Below are 18,816 nucleotides of genomic sequence, written 5' to 3' on the forward strand. Positions count from 1 at the left end.
AATAAGGAAATACACACTATCAGTCAGTATTTTACTGAGGAGTCAGTAGATTGGATCACTGTCACAGACATGAAGATAATTTTTTCAAAAAAATTATCTTTCTGTTCAGTATTGGTCAGATATTCAAATTTTATGAAGCAGTAAAAACTGGTTATGCATTGAAGCAGAATATTTGGATGTAATTGGTGAGTAATCACCAGTGTAGGAGTGACACAAAGAAATCCCCATGTTTCTTTCACTCTGCCAACTGGAACTTCCAGTATTATGGGACTACTGCACCAGCCCCTTATAAATATCACAGACTTAATGCTAACATTCGCTCTGAAGGTTTGATTCTGTGTGATATCTTAACTCAGACACAAGAAAATGGCCTCAATTCGCCTGGCAGTGGTGGTCGGTGTCCTTGTTCTCCTTTGTGCCATATCCCTTGGCGATGGTAAGGAGTGTATGACAGAGCATGCTTTGGTGTATTATGTGGTTAGGGCTGAGGACTGGGAGGCAGTATAACTGGTTGCCTGGAGCAGAGGCACTGGAAGTCTGACTTGAAGACTGTCACTGACAGGCAGTATTGCCTATTGCTTAGAACTGATAGCTAGTTCTCTCTCCGAAGTTGTATCTGTTGTGCTTTAGCACTCAAAATACTTTTTCTACTTTTCCTCCAACTCCTGACCAAGGACAACCAAGGCATTTGCTTTAGGAATGTAATTGAACTCCTGGCAGATCTGAAGATCCAGCATGCAGTTAACTTTTTCTTTCTTCTTTTTTTTTTTTTTTTAAAGGTCTTCGGATGTCCAATGGGCCTAAAAAGTGCTGTTTTGAATTTGCTGTTCAACAATTACCAAGAGGACGCATTCTGGAGTACACTAAAACTAGCACTAGATGCTCAAACCAAGGAGTTCTGTAAGTATTTATTAAGTATTTAACCTCCTCTCATTTATAACTTTTCTTATGTTCTTTGTAACTATGTCTTATAGCTAGAAATAAACCACACGGCATGGTAGAAAGCCATGCATCATCAGCAATAAAATGGAAGAAGAAATACTACAGTAGCTTCTCTTTTGCATGTTCAGACTTCTAAATGAGAGCTGTCAGTCTGAGATGTATGTTTTTCTTTCTGTGGTTGTCACAGTGTCTGGTGTCTTACTGTGAACCTTTTTAGTGTCAACAGTTGTGCCAATAGCAATAAGGGTTTTAACAGTACAACATGGCCAAAAGTTTTGCATCACCTAGAATTTTAGGATTGAGACATAATATATATATATATATATATATATATATATATATATATATATATATATATATATATATATATAATATATAACTACAAAATGATATCGCAAAAGTCTACCGGAAGCCATAATAGTAGTAGTGTGTTTCATGTTAGATTTCAAAATGTCACATTTTTCAATTTCACAGTTTTTCCTTAAGTATATGGAAAAGTACAAAGCGGTATGTAATTCAATATGTTCATCAAGTTTCATTCGATTTTATGAAGCAAAATTGGTTAATTCTGGGATGATAGAAAACCTTTGCCCATAGTTGTATGTAATCTACACATTAAATTAGTTTCTACTTGCTCAATTTGTGTGTATACCCCTGTATCAGTGTTTTTCTTTTTAATGTAAACTTTAACATTTAATTTCAAAAGTGACAGGGACGTATTTTTACATTACTGTTCTTTTTGACCGCGACCCGATCAACCACTGAAGACCAAGCTTCTGCATCACAATCACAGTTACTATCTTACAGATACAATTAAGAAGAGATGATTCAATCAAAGTGACACCTGTCTAAATGTAGCTCTTTATTTGCTCACTCCAGGTTCAGAACCATTGCAGGCCGGCAGGTCTGTGCCAACCCTTCTGACAGCTGGGTGCAGAACTACATGAAGCATTTCGACAGGACAAATATGAAGAAACAAAACCTGTGAGAAAATGGAATGCCAACATCCCTCAAACTGCATACACCACTGTGCAATTGAATGTAATTTGTTCTAAAGTCTCTTTGCTTAAAGAGAATGAACTGACAACACACATGCTCATATTAACCCATTAAGTACCAAATTCATTTTTCTTTGAAAAAAACAGACCACCAGCTGTATTTTTGTAATTTTGTGAATTATAAATCAATATTTCTTCACAGAAAAAAATATATAATTCTTTGTTTTGGCTCAAGACAGTCATATTAGACCAGTGAAATTTCATGTCGGCTATTAAGCTCATAGAAAATTGAGCTTTATCATCACTGTGGGTAGGAAAACACCAAGAAATGTATCATTTACAGGCTTGTTTCTTATTTTATAATGAGGCTTCATAAAAGCCTCTGAAGAGCTGTATTTGCAGAATTAGCAGTTCGATTTAGAGTTACAGTTAACAAAATGAGTTATCAACAATATAGTTAAAGAGATCATTAAAATAACAGGTAGATGCCAGTTAAAAATGATCCAAAAAGTACATAGTAGTTTGTCAACAAATGAGGACAATGGCACTTACTGGGTTAATATTGACTTCTGTGCATGTGTGTGTGTCAGATATTTTCGTTGGGCAGCAATTTGATCATACAGCAGATGTATCCAGATATAAGCTTTGAATTATTTAATTTTAATACATTATCTTTGCAAACCCAATGTTTCTATTTATGAGAGAATATGTTTTCTACAACTGTAGATTATGAATTACATTTTTTATTTAAGATGGTAACACCAACTTATTTAACCTGCGTGTACTACCTGTTTCTTAGTCATTTGTTGTTCTTGAATAAAGGCACTTTGCAAAAAGAAGATTTATATTTAAGACTTCAAAATGTGTTTTAAGAGCTACTGTGAAGTCCATCCATACGGTAGAAAACTTAATCTTAAACATCTTCCCAGAACAGTTTATTTTTTTTTAATAATGATTATTTATTATCTCATGAACAGGGTTTGCGGAAAGAAAGTGAAAAAAAAGCCAAAGATAAAGCTGGATGGCTAGTGCATTTATGAATTTTACAGACATTTAAACACATGTGCCCTTTCAAGAAATAAATGTAGTGTACTGCTTTTGAAATGTGTTATTTCTACAATAAAGTTATTTGTTGCAGTCACGTATTGTCAATTGACTTTTTGCCATAAGGTTTAATTTAAGTATAATGTGGAGAAAATACATATAGAAACCATGGTATTCTTCCAAGCCTTACCATTTCTAGAGTTTATTCTTTCTATTCCCAGAACAAACCCCAGTTGATAGCAATAGCCAACCCAATTATGATTTAAGCTGGCAAAAGGTACTCATCACAGTACTGTGACAGGATCTCCAAAAAAGTCCACTGTTGTATCATCCACATACTTAAGGAAGTCACACCCGGTATGCAGATTAGACCTGTTAATTGATGCGCTGACTAGCGTTATTAGCTCAATTGGGACTTTTTTGTAATATACATATTTAATGCCAATGTGCAAAACATATGTCTTTAAAGTTGACACAGATTTCCATTTACGAGCAAGTTTTGCCTTGTACTTTAAATCTTAGCACAAAATAATGCAACCTGAAACTCAACCCATAGAAGTCCTCTCAGAAGCAGCATCCCTGGTCAATAATCATATATGGAGAAACCACAATAATAAAAATGATAGGAACGCACATAGTAAGATATCTGACATAAGAAATGTAATATTCAAAAAGTATATATGGTATAATTTACTAACCTATCTAATTGATTGTACATTCTGATATGAAACAATACTAATAGGGGAATGGTTGTGCCCCCCAGACCAATTGAGTGTGCAGACTTGAATCAGTGTAGCCTGGGCTGCCTATAATGGCCAGACTTGACTGAGTCAAGTGTCTTATTTTTGTCCAACCCCTGTAAGTTGTTAAAGATATTTAACAAAGGATCAACAGTTAGGCTGCCAAGTAAAGATATTGTACCACATAGACTTTGTGGCTCCCAGATCTGCTCAAAATCACACAGAATATTCCAGTGGAACCCTGGCCTTTACTAACCCTGATGACTATGCAAAAAGTATAATATACTGTGCCAGGAATTACATTTGCAAACGTGGTTGTATAAGGTTTTAAATTGAAGGTAAAAGGCGAATGAACTTGTATTTCTGGACTTTGGTTATAAATTAGTAGTACATTGAGGACTTGTGTACAACAGCTTTTCTCCTGTGAAAAATATGAAGTTCTACTGATTTTGATTTCCTTACTGAATTATTAAAACACATATTTTTAGCATGTTTGTAACCATAAGCAAGTACTACAGTTTACCACAGTATTTTGCACAGCAGAAATGCGCACAGTAATTCTGCAGTTTCCCCAGGTTTCTGCCATGGTTATACTAAGCATTAACCATAGTTAATCACACTTTACAATACCTCTCTGGGCTTTGTAATGCTTTACATGCTTTGACTTTCCTATGCCTTTACTATAACACACTTTTATAAGAACTATAACATAATGTTTTACTGAAGCTCCTTGTACCTGCTGTAGACTGCCTGTAATTAAATGTATACTGTACATTTCAATGTATTCTGTTGATTACTTATTTATAACTATGTGCCTATGTGTTATTTTTTGGAAAACTCTACTATTCGGTTTTTCTAAAAGTAAGTATAGCCAACATAGGTTTTGTTGAGAATGATCTAATTGAGTAAGAGTGTGTGAATATGTTATTTGTATATACTAGCAGGCTTGTAAAACTTGTATGTGATATCATGCATGCTTATCACTGTGAACTATATAAATGACATGCACATATATAAATGAAAGTAACATAGACTGGATAAGCAGTGCTCTAAAATGACTTGGTGTACAGAAAGACAGTCGAAAGGGACAGACAAACAGACTCCAGAAAAACACAGATGAAAAATGAACTGCGTCCAACTCCAATAATCCATTTCACTTTAACATTTATTTTTTTATTATGTGTTTTTTCACATTACAAAAAAAATCTTCTTTTGGAACTGGCAGCTGCAAACAAATACATCAAAGTGCTGAATATGAATATAACTGATGTCAAGCTAAATACAATGTCCTGAAGTATAAAAACAGCGATTAACATTTTCAACAGGTAACACTGGTAAAAAAAATAAAATAAAAAAATGTTATGTGAATAAAAGTAAATCTGAAAATTAAATGCCAACTAAAGCTATTCTCACCAATTTCACATATTTACTGTCTGAATACACCATAGCAGGAAACAGCTGAATCAGGTGACTAACAGAAATACAGAAATACATGATTTAAAAGCATTTTTAAAAGACGTCTTTACAATCTCTTCATTGGTAAAGACTTCTAGTCAAAGCATTTGTCAAATAATTTTATAGTTTTGTTCTAGTATTTCTACATATCTTAAAATACAAGTATTACGTAGCATTATTTTATAAGAGCATTTTTCTGGCATTTATATGCTGATACTGGTTCATAAACATATAGAGATGTTTTAAAATACATTTGGTACAAACCATGATGAGGCAAGGCACCATCATATTTAAAGTAGTAGGATTAAATAACAATAACGTTCATATTTACAAAATACAAAATAATAGCTGTGTTAAATGCACTTCAAATAAAGTATCATGTTTTGCTGTGTAAATGATCTACACAAATGGTTGTATTTTGCAGGTTACAAAAAATAGTCAAGGGTAAGTTTAATGTGCCAAAAGTAAGACCAAATTGTGTTTTAAAAGCTTTTGAATTTCAACAGTAAATACATTATTAGAGCAATCACTATTATGCAAAGATACCTCCATAATGAATTACCATTTATAGTTTCAGGTAAACTGAGCAAGATATTCCTAAATTATAGCTTCCAAATGCTCAGCCAATCAGGTGTAAGAATGATGAAAAGCAGTTCTTACTTAATTTTTGTTTACCAGAAAATGTAGAAACTCCACACCAAATTGTACCTGGCTATGAAAATGCCATCCCAATTTAATATCTGGTCTACCAATCAATCAACTCAAATACAGGAAGCACCTCAATCTTGTCCAAAAGAGATTTGCCAAATGAAATTTATGCCCTGGATGTGTTATTCCAAAAGTCAAGGGACATGGGAACGGCACAAAGTATTTAATAGATTTTTGGTAGGTCAGAGTATATTTACAGGGTCCTCATTTGATGTAAGTGTTTCACTAAAGTGTTGCTGTACAGATTTAGTTGGGCAGATGCCTACAATCTATCCTTGTAGCTGGAGTATGACTCATATTTTCCTGGTATGTATTATTTTAAAAAGTTGTTGGTAACACTTTAAAATAATGCCTGCAAACTGATAATGAATTCATAATTAATTATTTCCTGAGTTTGTGTTGAATATGACTAAAATCGAGAGTTCCATGCTCCCAGCAGTGGCATCACTAAACACACTTCACTTGTCACACTATGTCTTGTATGATGCTGTCTGTGTGCAGATGGTAATGCTGTTCACAGAATTCCTTAATCCGGGTGCATGCCTCCAACATCATATCTTCCGGCACAGTCACCACGATCCTGAAGAAGTTTGGGTACTCAAAGCACTGAGGGGGAAAAAATAGTAGGATATATTTCTTACAATTTGGATCACACATCGTGCATTAGAAGTAATGAATAATTATTCAAAATGTACATTACTATTATATGTGTGACAATATTTCTTATTAAAGGTGGAGTGACACCTTTAATTGAAACAAAACTGCCCACATGCCAATGATTTTAGAAGATGATTCACATGTACCAAAGGTGGCGCTCTGTATCTGAAATGCTATATACTTTTTTATTTAATAAACATTTCCAGGGCAAAATGAAGGTCTTATTGACAATCACGCTTTTAATATTGATTAACCATCCATTTAAATTGCTCAATCAGAATTCTAAGGTAAAAGTATAGGCAATGTTTTGAATAGTGCCTTCTTCAATGTAAACTGGCAGAACACTTGAGGTCTAAGCAGCATGGCAGTCAGCTTTTGGGGCAGTTATTCTGCCCTCTTGTGGTTGCATCCCAGTCTTTACTATAATGTTCTTTCAGTTCACAATCATTGCAACTAGTGTCAAATAGAAATCATACCGTGGCAGGAAGGCAGAAGACTGACTGCTCTGCTATTAACTTCTCTGTGAAATCCACATCACTCTCAAACTCTGGAAAGTGTTCCATACTGATTCCAACCTGAAATGAACCAAACAAAATAATGTTTTAACTGTTAACAGTATCAACATATTGTGAAAACAACCAATTATTTAAAATGTTAAAAGCATGGTCTACAATATTATCTTCCAGGGAAGTTTGAGGTGGCTTTCACTGGAACTGTGTTTATTGCTATATAAACCGTTGTGAGTTGTAGAAAAGTTATGGTATCTTTACCTTATGTTACTTAAAAAAAAATGAAAAAGCTTATATATAAGGTTACTTGATTTCTTTTTTTTTCAGGTTTCAGGCATTAGGGGACACGATAGTTTGCATTTTTTCCTTGGTGCCAAAACTAATGATGTATAGTGCTGCTAAATATTTCTGTACCATTCTCTGTTTTCAGCTAAACTTTCAATACATTAATGTTGACACATAGTCTATGCTTAATCTGACCAATAAACATGAAAAACGTTGAAAGAAAAATGGGAGAATGATTTGGAACAGAAGACACTTTAATTAAATGATGATATACCACTCCATGATACAATCGCATAATAATCTAATCATTTTTATAATATATAAAAACTGGGACCTTTTTTATACAAATCTAAAGCAGTTTTATTGTCAAAAGTGTTCATTTTATTATTAGTTTGCGTGTGTAAATTACCTTTACAAGATACTCTTCAGTGTGGAAGTATGATTCAAACTTAAAATCTGCCCTTTGTCTGTACTTAACATTGTGTTGTATATAAATTAGCCATGTGTTTTCAGAATACTGTATTATTTGTTTATTTAGCAGACACCTTTATCCAAGGCGTCTTACAGAGAGGTGTGTGAATTATGCACCAGCTATTCTACAGTTCCCTACAGAAGCATATACAGTTACCTTTTCCTGCAGCTTGCAGATTTTGTGTTTGACCTTGTTTATTACTAGAGGTGTGTATAATGTACTATTTACTACTAAAACTCTAGATGGTTTATTTTTTTTAATTTAATATCTATTTTGTTTGAGAAGTCCCCACCCGTGTACACGTGGCAGCCTTAGTGAATGAGGCTGTTCTAGTTTCCACTGGCTTTATTCAAAGGATTTGTACGAAGAAAACAAACCACAGCACAATGAACAGTGTGTTTTCAAACTGAACGTTACTTACCATTAGATACATGGCACCTGATGGCTTGATTGGTCTGAGGCCAGCAACAGTAGACAGAGCACTGTAACAGATGTCTGAATTGGACTAGAATAATCAAAGAAGAAAAGATTAGTAGAAACGACTGTCTGGCAGCCCACAATTATATAACTTTTCAGCATGGTAAAGTACATTTGTTATCAAAAATCAAACAGAGTGACGTGACTGCAACCTTGAATTTGTACCCATGCAATTTTAGATGAATATTTACATGTCAGCTTTAATGTTAACCGACTGGTGTCCTGCCATTACAAGTTGGCAATATAGATAGTTCTGATGTAACACTTTGTAGACTTAATGATTTCAAAAAGCCATTTACTTAGCACCATCTTTCTAAAAGGAGAAAAACACCCATGTCACAAACTTGAATAAACTACATAAGGAGGTTAGTAGTTGTTTCTAATTTGCTAGGTTTGCAACAGTACTTGTGCAAGGATTGACAGGTAAGTCTTCTCCAGAATGAAAGAACATTCAGTTTGGATGACCATGCTTGTTAAAAAAGGTTCTTAGAAGGAACTTTTAAATTGTGTAGTTCTGCTTGTATGAAGAAGATGCCCCAGAATATATATTTAGACTCAGGTCAGGTGTAAATACAGACTCAGGTCTGAATTATAAGACAGAGAAAGAAGTCAGAGGATAGAAAGGGAATCCATGTTTTTGCTGCTGAGTCATTGGGATCCTTTGAGAGGAGGTCATTCAGCCCATCAGTGCTCACCTGGTTCCTACTGGCTGATTTATCTTATTAAGTTTGACATACAGTAGTGATAGCAGATGGTAGCTCTGCCTACTGTTTAACACACTTCTAGGCATAGGGGGATAAAGGCCTTAAACTTCAAAGTATAGGAAAGGTTAATGTTCCTGTCATTTAAAGTGTATCCAAAGGGAACAGTTACAAAAATAAAATATTTCCTCACATACCTTTAGGAAACTGATGGTGTTAACATAAAATTCTTGAGGAGTTTTATTAATGATGGCTTCCAGTGCCCCCTGAACAATTGTGCACGGCCCCAAAATTCTCTGGCTTAGCCTGACTAAGCCTTCCCTTATCTGAAATAAAACAATAAGACATATTTTATTGTTCATTATGTTGTTTTTTTTTTTTTAATTCTTCAATTTCCTTGTGTAACTGGGTAAAAAAAAGCACCACTGAGTTCTTAAAAAGCACAAAGAAGATTAGCTACATTGCTAATCTTCTACAGTAAAATACATCCTGTGAAAAGCTGATCTTTACCTCATTGCCAAATACATTTTTTCTGTCGTGAATCAGAATCCATCCCATTCTCCATCCAGGTACTAGCCACCTCTTTGCTAAACCACCACAAGACAGGATTGGGACATCCGTGCTCAGAGAAGCCACAGAGGTATACTTGCAGCCAGAGAAGACCTGTGAGCACAGCAAAGGTATAAACTAAAAATACAACAAAGTGCATTCACTCACTGCGCCACCACATAGTATATATAGACACATACAGTAGGGTGCACCGTTATTGGAACACCCCATTGCTTCTGTTGTTTGGATTTGTTGTGCATGTGAAATCAAACCACTGGAACTGAAAATCTTGGAAAATTGTCAAAAAAGACAAATTAGCGATTGTCTAATGTCATTGATGACTTTAATAGACCACGCATGCAATTAATTTAAAATAGTAAGAGAAAAAGAACACATAGTCACAAATGGTAAAATGCATTAGACTTTTTAGAAGTTGTTTAAGGTGCCTAATTAAAACACAAAGTGGTCCAACATTTTCACACGAGTACCTATTGTTTTACTGATTACTGACCGAAAACTGAAATTCTCACACCCAGAGGTTTTCATGCTGGTAGGTATATAAAGGATATAAATGACAAATCTTGAGGTGTTCCAATAAATGTTCACACTACTGTATGTCGCAATCATTAGTAAGTTAAGATTACCATCAAAGTGTGTAGAGCAAACTAATAGTTGTTTTCCATTATTAGTCTAATGTTCAGTAGTGCAAAAGTGCTACAACAATGGCAATTCTAATCAGTACAAAAATGAAAAAAGCTGTTTCCCAAAAGACAGAAATACTGAATATATAATGTACATGTAAAGCTTAAAACACTAAAAGTATTATCTGTATAGGGTCAAATAAAAAATACATTTGCAAAGGAATTTGTTTAAAGGGCTGTTAAAATCTGTTCATTTTTTATTACGGGGTGGGCACATGTAGTGCACATGCAGTCATGGAAAAGTACTTTCCACCATCTGAAAGGCATTATTTTGGCATTAGGGCCCCCTAGCATATGTACCCTATAAGGCACAAGGTATTACAGCTCTGGGTATGTATAGAAGCACACACGGTATAACAATACAGTGAAATAAACAGGCCATCATCTGCTTTAAGTTAGAGTGTGGTCTTCAAAAAAACATAATCAAACTACTTCCATCTGGCACAGCTGAAAGAACCAATCATGTTGGCTTAAAAACCTGCAAAGTCATTGGCACTCATGTCACTTATTAAAAAGACCATAGTAAGAGCCAAGGAATTCTAGAACATGAAGGGGCTCCACTGCATCTTAGAGCAGCCTGTGCTAAAAGCAAATGCTTATTATCTAAAACCGTGGAAGCTTTCTTTTGCAATGTCCTGTAAACTGTAGACAGAAATCCAATTGCATATATGTTAAATCATTTTTTTAAAGGCTTGCTATATGGGTTACTTCAGGGTACCGTGTTCAGTCTCATATGTCAAAGATTAAAAAAACTGTGTCAGGTATTTTATTCTTTACTCTTATATAGCAAACATTTACACTTACCATTTCAGCATAGATTTCATCAGCCAGTATTGGGGTGCAGTTCCTGGAAGCAACTAACAAATGAGGGGTGCTTTTCAGTAAATGGTATAATATACATTGATTGAATTAAAAACTGCAATGCATTGTTTCCCAGAGCAATACAGTGAAGGTATGCTTTACAATGAACCCTACACAAGACCAGGCTAGGCACAGCTTATTCACATTTCTAGAAAGTAGAAAATATAGCTCGCACACACAAAAGGAAAGGACACTGTGCCACATGACAAAATGGGAGGAAAAAATATATTTTGGAGCAATTTGTTGGACAATACAATTTATATAGAATAGAAAAGTGTGATTCAGATGACAGGCTACAAACACAGATGTTAAACTATATGAAGAAATTGCCAATAGAACTATATCTACAGATAATACAACAATGATCAACCTATCTGGACTAAATACAGGACCATGCATTTCTTTTTTTGTTTCTATTGGTTCAAATGAATCTTTCTGTGTTGAGACTGACCCGCGATGATCTTCTGAAGGTGTGATTTGCTGAAGACAGACCCACAGGGGTTAGAAGGATTGTTGACAATAATGCAGCCAGTCTTATCATCAATTAACAATTCCAGGTGTTTGAGATCAATTTCCCAGGATTTTTCAGGCTGAAAAAAAATATATTGAAAATGTCTCTTTCTTTGGAAGTTTCTGTCAAAAAATGAATATCATCTATGTTACTGACTGGTTTGTATTATAGCTTTTTTTTTTTTACTAAGGTAGTGAAACAATATTCAACACTGTAAATACTGTGCTTAAAACAACAAGTTATATATATATATATATATATATATGTATACAATTGAAAGCAACTACAGTACTATGTGAAAGAGCATCTAGAAGGCTAATAAAGCTGATATGATTGAACAGGTGAACATGTGATTACATATGTCTCTGCTTTCCGCTAGTATGTGTGCGTGTGTACTCTACTAACAGGAACATCGGTTGCAAAGTTTCTTATCTCTCCAAATAACCAAACAAAACGGTAAATCGTCAGTTAATCATTGCCAAACTCTGATGACCCTGCAGCATCTGTTTGATCTCATTTCAATTTGCATCAATACACGTTTTGAATGACATCATCTGAAATCAACAGCAGTATATAGAATTTACAGCTGTGGTAACATTTTCCCATAAATATTTCTCAAAGAGATCACTGTCATCGGGGCCCTATTCACAAAACTTTTTTAAAAGGACTGTTTTTAAGGACTAAAATGATCTAAATAATACATGAGAAAAAAATCATTTTTTAACATTTAATTATGGTTAAAAGTACTGTAAACTTGATTCAATTAATCAAAATTGGTGTTTGTTAACAAACTATCTCCTCAATATATAAAGTACAGTGCCAATTAGCAGTTTAAGTTGCTGCAGTGGATTGATAATTGCATCTTACTTCCCCTCACAGGGATGGTTAAATACAAATGTGACATACTGTACATGCATATGGACAATTGGACAGATCCCTCCTTATACCTCCAGGTTCTAATACTTTGTGCTGAACAATGTCCATAGGAAAGTTCCCTTAAAACTGTACAAGTGATTGGATATATGTATTAATGTAAGTGCCTATTCAAGATATAAACTGATGTAATATAAAGATTATGAGACTGAAGGAGGAATAAATGCTGCACATCATATTGGCACTTGTCAGTATGTCAGTAACTCCCCCCCACCCCAAAAGGTTTAGAGGCAAATCTAAACTTTTTTAATGTAATTTTGAAATAAAATATCATAGCATACCAGTAAATTGTAGAGTTTGACATCAATACCCATGGAGACTGCCAGTGTTTTATACAGAGAGAACCCTGGGCGGGGTACCAAGATGTTCTGCCCAGGGTTGCACAGCACAGCAATCGCCAACTCAATGGCCTGACTGCATCCGCTTGTAAGGATAACATCCTAATGGGAAACAATGCACTGATCAGTATATCAACTAACTTAGAAATATGCATCAGTGATTGATTCTAAGTACTGTTCATATCTGTTGGCATTTTCTTGCAGTGATTCATTTTTCTGTCCTGGTGAACTGGAAGAAATGGAAAAGTACCTTGGCATCCAGTGGGGCTTCTGGACAACTGTAGAAATTGGAAACAGCTTCCCGACTTTTCTGATAACCTACACAGCAAATGATTCAACAAACGATTATTTTCAAAATATTTCTGTTGTAAATCTCTTATGCATTAGGGTTAGAATGGTACCCTTTTATGAAAACTATCAGATTCTAGTAGTTATTCCATGCTATTGATGAATATTCTCTGAACTGATCAGGCATCTACTGTAGTAACTCAATAATATACCTATCGCAGGTGCGTAGCCATTAAATTTCATTGAATCAATAGCTTCCTTCATGGCTTGTAGAACATTGTCATCAGTGGGAAGATTTCCAAAAATGGTTGGGTCACCTGGTTAAAAAGAAGATTGTAATGTGAAGATCAAGAATTCAAATCACAAACAAAAACAATTATAAAAATATCTACAGCACATTCAGCTTTCAATATCACAGTTTACAAGGGCATTGCACCACTGATGGAGTAGAGTCCATCATTTGGAGTCTGTGCGTTGTTATTCTGTTTTTCTTTGATTTAACCATCTATAGTTTGTAATGTAGCTCAAGAAACCTTATCCTAAGTGTTCTGATTGCTCACCTGTCTTTACATTTTACATTTAAAGTGTAATCCATTAATTTAAAAAATAGTAATTAAAATTACAAAAAAGATTTTACAATTGAAAAACAAGTAAGGGATTGCATCAGGATAAGAACTTTAAATAATACAGTACAGTATAAGCAGATAGCACCTGTGTATAACTTTAAATTGAATTTCTTTTTTGTCAAGCAATAAACCATAATTATTAGATACGACCATGTTTTCTACAGTTTAAAATTTCAGTTTAATATCTATTTGTTTTGGGGGGGATTTTACCTCAGAACCAGCGACGCAATGACGCTTGTGGTTACATTTGAGGGATTATTTAAAGGGAAACCATTTTGAATATGTCGGTTTTTTGTTTTCTTTTATGTTGTACAAAAAAAACTCCCAGATAAGCAGAGAAAAGGCTAGGATGACAAGTAGATTGTTGAAATTAATACTGTGCAGGCAGACCGGCTTTGTCTTCGGCTGTATTGCATTCTGGAACTGTTGACTTTAGGGACTTGATTGCTTGCACCATGAGGAACATGATCATTTATTACATTGCTGTTCGTTAAAGGTCAGTGGCCGCTGATTCGTTGAGCCTCACATACTTGTAACTTTGTGTTTTCTGGGTCTGGGTCAGAGAGGGGATAAAAGAGGGTGCATCGGGTGTGTGGACTCAGAGAGTGGAGGATCGTGTGCTCTGAGCTGTGTTACTTGCTGTGAACCTGCTGCTGAGCTATTGAACCGTGCTCTGTTGTCAAGAGTGCCTTCTGCATCTGACAGCAATTGCATCCCGTGCAGCAACACATTGGAACATTTGACTATGAGATGGCAAAACTGGAACATTTCAGAAATATTCTAACATCTTATAAAGGTGTTCTATTTTTACTTACCTATAGACAACGCGATCATATTTTTGCTTGGGTTTGGTTCAACATTCATGCTGTCCACGATAGCCCTGATAGGGTTAAAAGTTTTTCTGGACATCTCAGAGGCTCTGATATTCCATTTCGGCTTCCTGATTTTCATTTTTGCCTGGTACAGGCTTCCGTTAACGTGGTGGACACTGTTGCCGTTTACCTGGATCCCATATGATTCGTTCTCCATTTTAATAATAGGACCTTATAAAAGAAAAAAAAAAGTAAAGTTGCATGCATAATAGTCTACTACATAGTATTTTGACAATGACAGCTATTTACAAGTGACTGATCTTTATAGATACTATTTACCGTCTGACTAGGAAATAGTCATTGACATAAACTGATGACGCAAAAACATTTCATTTACACTGGAGCGCGTCCAGGGTTCCAGAAGACCAGGAACCAATGATAAGCTAAACTACAGTACCGTTATTCTCAGCATTGCATTCCCACAATAGCCTACAGCAGCAGTCAAATACACTTGCAGGCAGAAAATGAAAAATTCCCAATTTTACATGTGCATAATGAAAAAACAAAATTAACCAAACTTTATGATCTGTTTGTATTTATGAAGATTTATATATATATATATATATATATATATATAAAGAATGTTTGACATCATACAATTAGTATTAAGCGTTGTCGATCTTCTTTGGAGTATTGTTGAATTCAGGTGACAGCAATATTATTTACAAAAGTCAAATACATATTTAACAAAAAATACCTGAATATATATATATATATATATATATATATATATATATATATATATATATATATATATATATATATATATATTAATAAAATAAGCAAACTGTATTAACATGAATTAATAAAAATAACACTTCCTGCTGTTTAAAATAGATTATTATCCAATACTTACATCAAAATGTGTTTGTAGTAATAACATAAAATGTAAATGAAATGTTACATATTTCACGAAAACGTTATTTTAATTAATGAACACACAGAAAACAAGAACACTCTTAGCAGGCTGTATATTTTAAAATGAGATAATATTAAAAATGTAAAGCAAACAATGGAATAGCATACCTTATGAATGAAATTACCTTTCGGTATCGAAAGACAAATGCACAGACTTCAGCAGCACAAACCTTTAAAAATAACAACACTGAATGACTGAAAACTGTTTTACCAGATGCTTTAAATTTGTCCCGAAAATGGGAGTTGAATCATAACCGCCATCCATTGGTGGAATCTGAGGGCTGTGCCCCACACCCCTCTACATACATCTTTCCAAAAAAATAAAAGATAACAAACAGCTCTGATCAATTCTAGCCACAGGTGGTAGTTCGGCGTTTTTTAGACTGACGTGTTGAAAAGCATACAGTGCTGGTTAAAGTGGTCCAAAAAACAAAAAAACAACCCGCCTCCTACCCCTACCCCCCCCCCCCCCCCCCCCCAAAAAAAAAGTCAGTTTACAGTAAATCTATTAAGTACATATATTGCTGTAAATAACGCCATTTACACCGTCTGTGTGTCCGGTGAACATTTGTTTCAGTTATCTTGCTAATTATTAATTCACCATCAGTTGCTGGAATTTTCAGCAGGGTGTGCTAACTTGAGTAGAATTTAAAGTAACAGCAAACACAACCGGTGTGCATTACCGCAGTCAACCCCACATAATGTCAACCTCAGTTTATTATCAACACACTTACAATTTATTTTTAACCGCACTTAATATCACTTTGGGAAATAAAACCATACGATTTGAAAGTTTACATGCTGTACAGTACATAGAAAAATAAACCAGCACAATACAGATTGCAATGTTTGCTTATTTAAAGTCAGCTCCACTTAATTTCATAATAATACTAAAATGGTTTGACTGCAGTTTGAGGTCCTTTTTATAATGCTATAGTGCAAATAATTTAAAGTGGATTTGTCTTTAATGCTGAACTATAGTGTATAACAGTATTGGACGTGTATTTATAAAATATTGACACAAATTACAAATCCAAATAAAGGGGGATTCTTGAATTTAATTAATTTGAATACATTGACAGAATGAAATTAAAGTGACATGAAAACACAATCTACAAATTGGAAAAACATCAGGTCCTATTTAGCTGCATTGCAAATGTACTGTTTGATACTCGGCCTTCTAATTTGCCTTTTTATTTCCAAGTGTAATGAATGAGCTGTTCTGAAATTGAAAACAAGTTCCTTGCCACAGGCCGAGGGGCATCCGTCACAGCTAGAGAAGCATGTTGTAACTCTTTAACATCGTAATTAGGGACAACCTACTGATAAATTGCGACACTGCAGTGTTTTATACTGCACGTAATGTCAACATATCTATTCTATAATCTGATTCTCACCTGCAAAAACTTTATGTGCTACCATATTGTTTGTAGTTTCTTGCTTCGAACACAGCATGTAAGACGGAACCCTTTGTAATTGTGTTATCTGAGTATTATGAAGGACCAAGTTATGGACTACAAAAGAAGATATGGCTCGACAAGAGCATTAAAGAAAACTAATTGTTAATTGACCTTAACTATCATGCATCTGCCTTGGAATAGGCTCGGTCCACACAACTATGAAGTTTAATAGTTAAAAAGAAAAAAAAGGAACAGTAGCTTTTTGGTGTTTTTTTCTTTTCCCCATGTAAATCTTGAACTCAATTTTAATCCCACTTACTGAATCTACTGTAACTCTTGAAGAGAGTAATTTGTTTATCCTTCCATGAACACTCATGAATTGAAAAGGTTTCAAGTCAACACATGACTGACCTTGATTACACTTAAACTGCAAATGTATATAAAAGCTATACAACAGATAGTAATGGTACTTACCACAAAGGTGTGCAGATAATATATCATTTCAGTAGATCAGTATTCAATAACATATATTGTCAAACACACTGAATACAATGGAAACTAAAACTAGGGAGCTTTTACACTTGCAATGGAACTTTATTCAGAGAAGACTACAACTATGTCAAAGATTCTGGTGCGTACCATTGATGGCCAGCGGTTAAAGCAACATATCAGTGAAAGGGTTAGTGGACAATGGAATGTAAGGAAATTAAACGAATAGAGCGGTGTACCCATTCTTGTAACAATTTTATTTTATTTTATTTCAAGTACATTTAGATTTTACCAAATGAGTTGCCATTAAACTGAAATTATAATCTGAAATGGTTTATGAGATACTGTAGGAGTAGCTGAAGAAGCAGCAGTGAAGAACTTACAAAAACATAATATAAGCTTAATTAGTAATGATCAGTATGGCGAGACTTCGGCACTAGAAGACTGGCTCTACCTCCGCTAAGCTCCCCTGCCTCCCGAGCCTGCTCCTTCTCCACCATTGCTCCGCAGTGGTGGAACGACCTTCCTACAGATGTCAGGACTGCCCAGTCCCTGACCACATTCCGGCGCCTCCTTATGACTCACCTCTTCAAACAGCACCTGTAGAACTCCTCTGTTGTATCCTGGGACACTATCACCCTTCATTTAAATATGTTTTATTTTGCTCTTATCTGCCCCCTATTTTACTACATTTAATCCTGTACTTCAGAATATTGTAATCTGCCAAGTGTTTAACCTGTAGTATTTTGTACTTAATCATATCCTGATGTAACTATCACTATTTAATCATATCCTTATGTAACTTTCACTATTATCTGCTGTATTATTGAATTGTTTTTTGTCACACTTGAAAAAAATTATTGTATTTCTTGCTCTTATTGTATGACCTGTATTGTAACACTTGAATGTATTTGTATTTGCTTGCGATTGTAAGTCGCCCTGGATAAGGGCGTCTGCTAAGAAATAAATAAATAAATAATAATGGTGAGACAAAGATAACACCAGCATACAGTAAATACACATGTAAAAATGGTATGAATACAGAAGGTAGCATCATATATCCCAGGTGAAGATCCCTCACCCTCCTAGGTGGTCTCACCATCCTGGGTGTACCTGCATATTGTTGCTGATCAAGTCCATCTCAGCTGTCTACTCCGACAGACACTGACAACACTCACTGAGCTGGTACTGTCAGAGTTATTCAGGAGGCTTCAGTAACTTGATTGAGCACATGTGGCATGAACTTAAACGTTACACAGCAAATTTGCCAGTGTTGGATTAACTCTAATAGAGTTGAAATCAATACTGCCACAGTGAACATATGGTTCCAGTCTGTACAGTG

General features: G+C 34.9%; 2 protein-coding genes across 3 annotated transcripts; one reads left to right on the forward strand and one right to left on the reverse strand.

Moving 5' to 3' along the window:
• Window positions 1-275: 275 nt before the first annotated feature.
• Window positions 276-3,081, forward strand: LOC117424810 (monocyte chemotactic protein 1B-like). The gene is made up of 3 exons (XM_034041521.3): window positions 276-436; window positions 780-900; window positions 1,822-3,081. The coding sequence occupies exons 1-3, from the start codon at window positions 367-369 to the stop codon at window positions 1,928-1,930; spliced, it is 300 nt and encodes a 99-aa protein (XP_033897412.2). The 5' UTR covers window positions 276-366; the 3' UTR covers window positions 1,931-3,081.
• A 1,790-nt stretch (window positions 3,082-4,871) lies between these two features.
• On the reverse strand, window positions 4,872-15,938 carry LOC117424131 (tyrosine aminotransferase-like). 2 transcript variants are annotated; one of them, XM_034040235.3, is made up of 12 exons: window positions 15,711-15,938; window positions 14,611-14,838; window positions 13,382-13,486; window positions 13,132-13,199; window positions 12,825-12,983; window positions 11,551-11,689; window positions 11,043-11,095; window positions 9,499-9,651; window positions 9,186-9,314; window positions 8,232-8,315; window positions 7,021-7,119; window positions 4,872-6,493 (listed from the first exon to the last, which is right to left on the reverse strand). In XM_034040235.3, the coding sequence occupies exons 2-12, from the start codon at window positions 14,822-14,824 to the stop codon at window positions 6,353-6,355; spliced, it is 1,344 nt and encodes a 447-aa protein (XP_033896126.1). In that variant the 5' UTR covers window positions 14,825-14,838; window positions 15,711-15,938; the 3' UTR covers window positions 4,872-6,352. The 2 variants fall into 2 exon arrangements, with proteins under 2 accessions (XP_033896126.1, XP_033896125.1); XM_034040234.3 differs by having other exon boundaries at window positions 15,694-15,936.
• Between the last annotated feature and the right edge of the window lie 2,878 nt (window positions 15,939-18,816).

This window comes from Acipenser ruthenus, chromosome 19, assembly GCF_902713425.1.
Source record: "Acipenser ruthenus chromosome 19, fAciRut3.2 maternal haplotype, whole genome shotgun sequence".
NCBI classification, from domain to species: Eukaryota; Metazoa; Chordata; class Actinopteri; order Acipenseriformes; family Acipenseridae; genus Acipenser; species Acipenser ruthenus.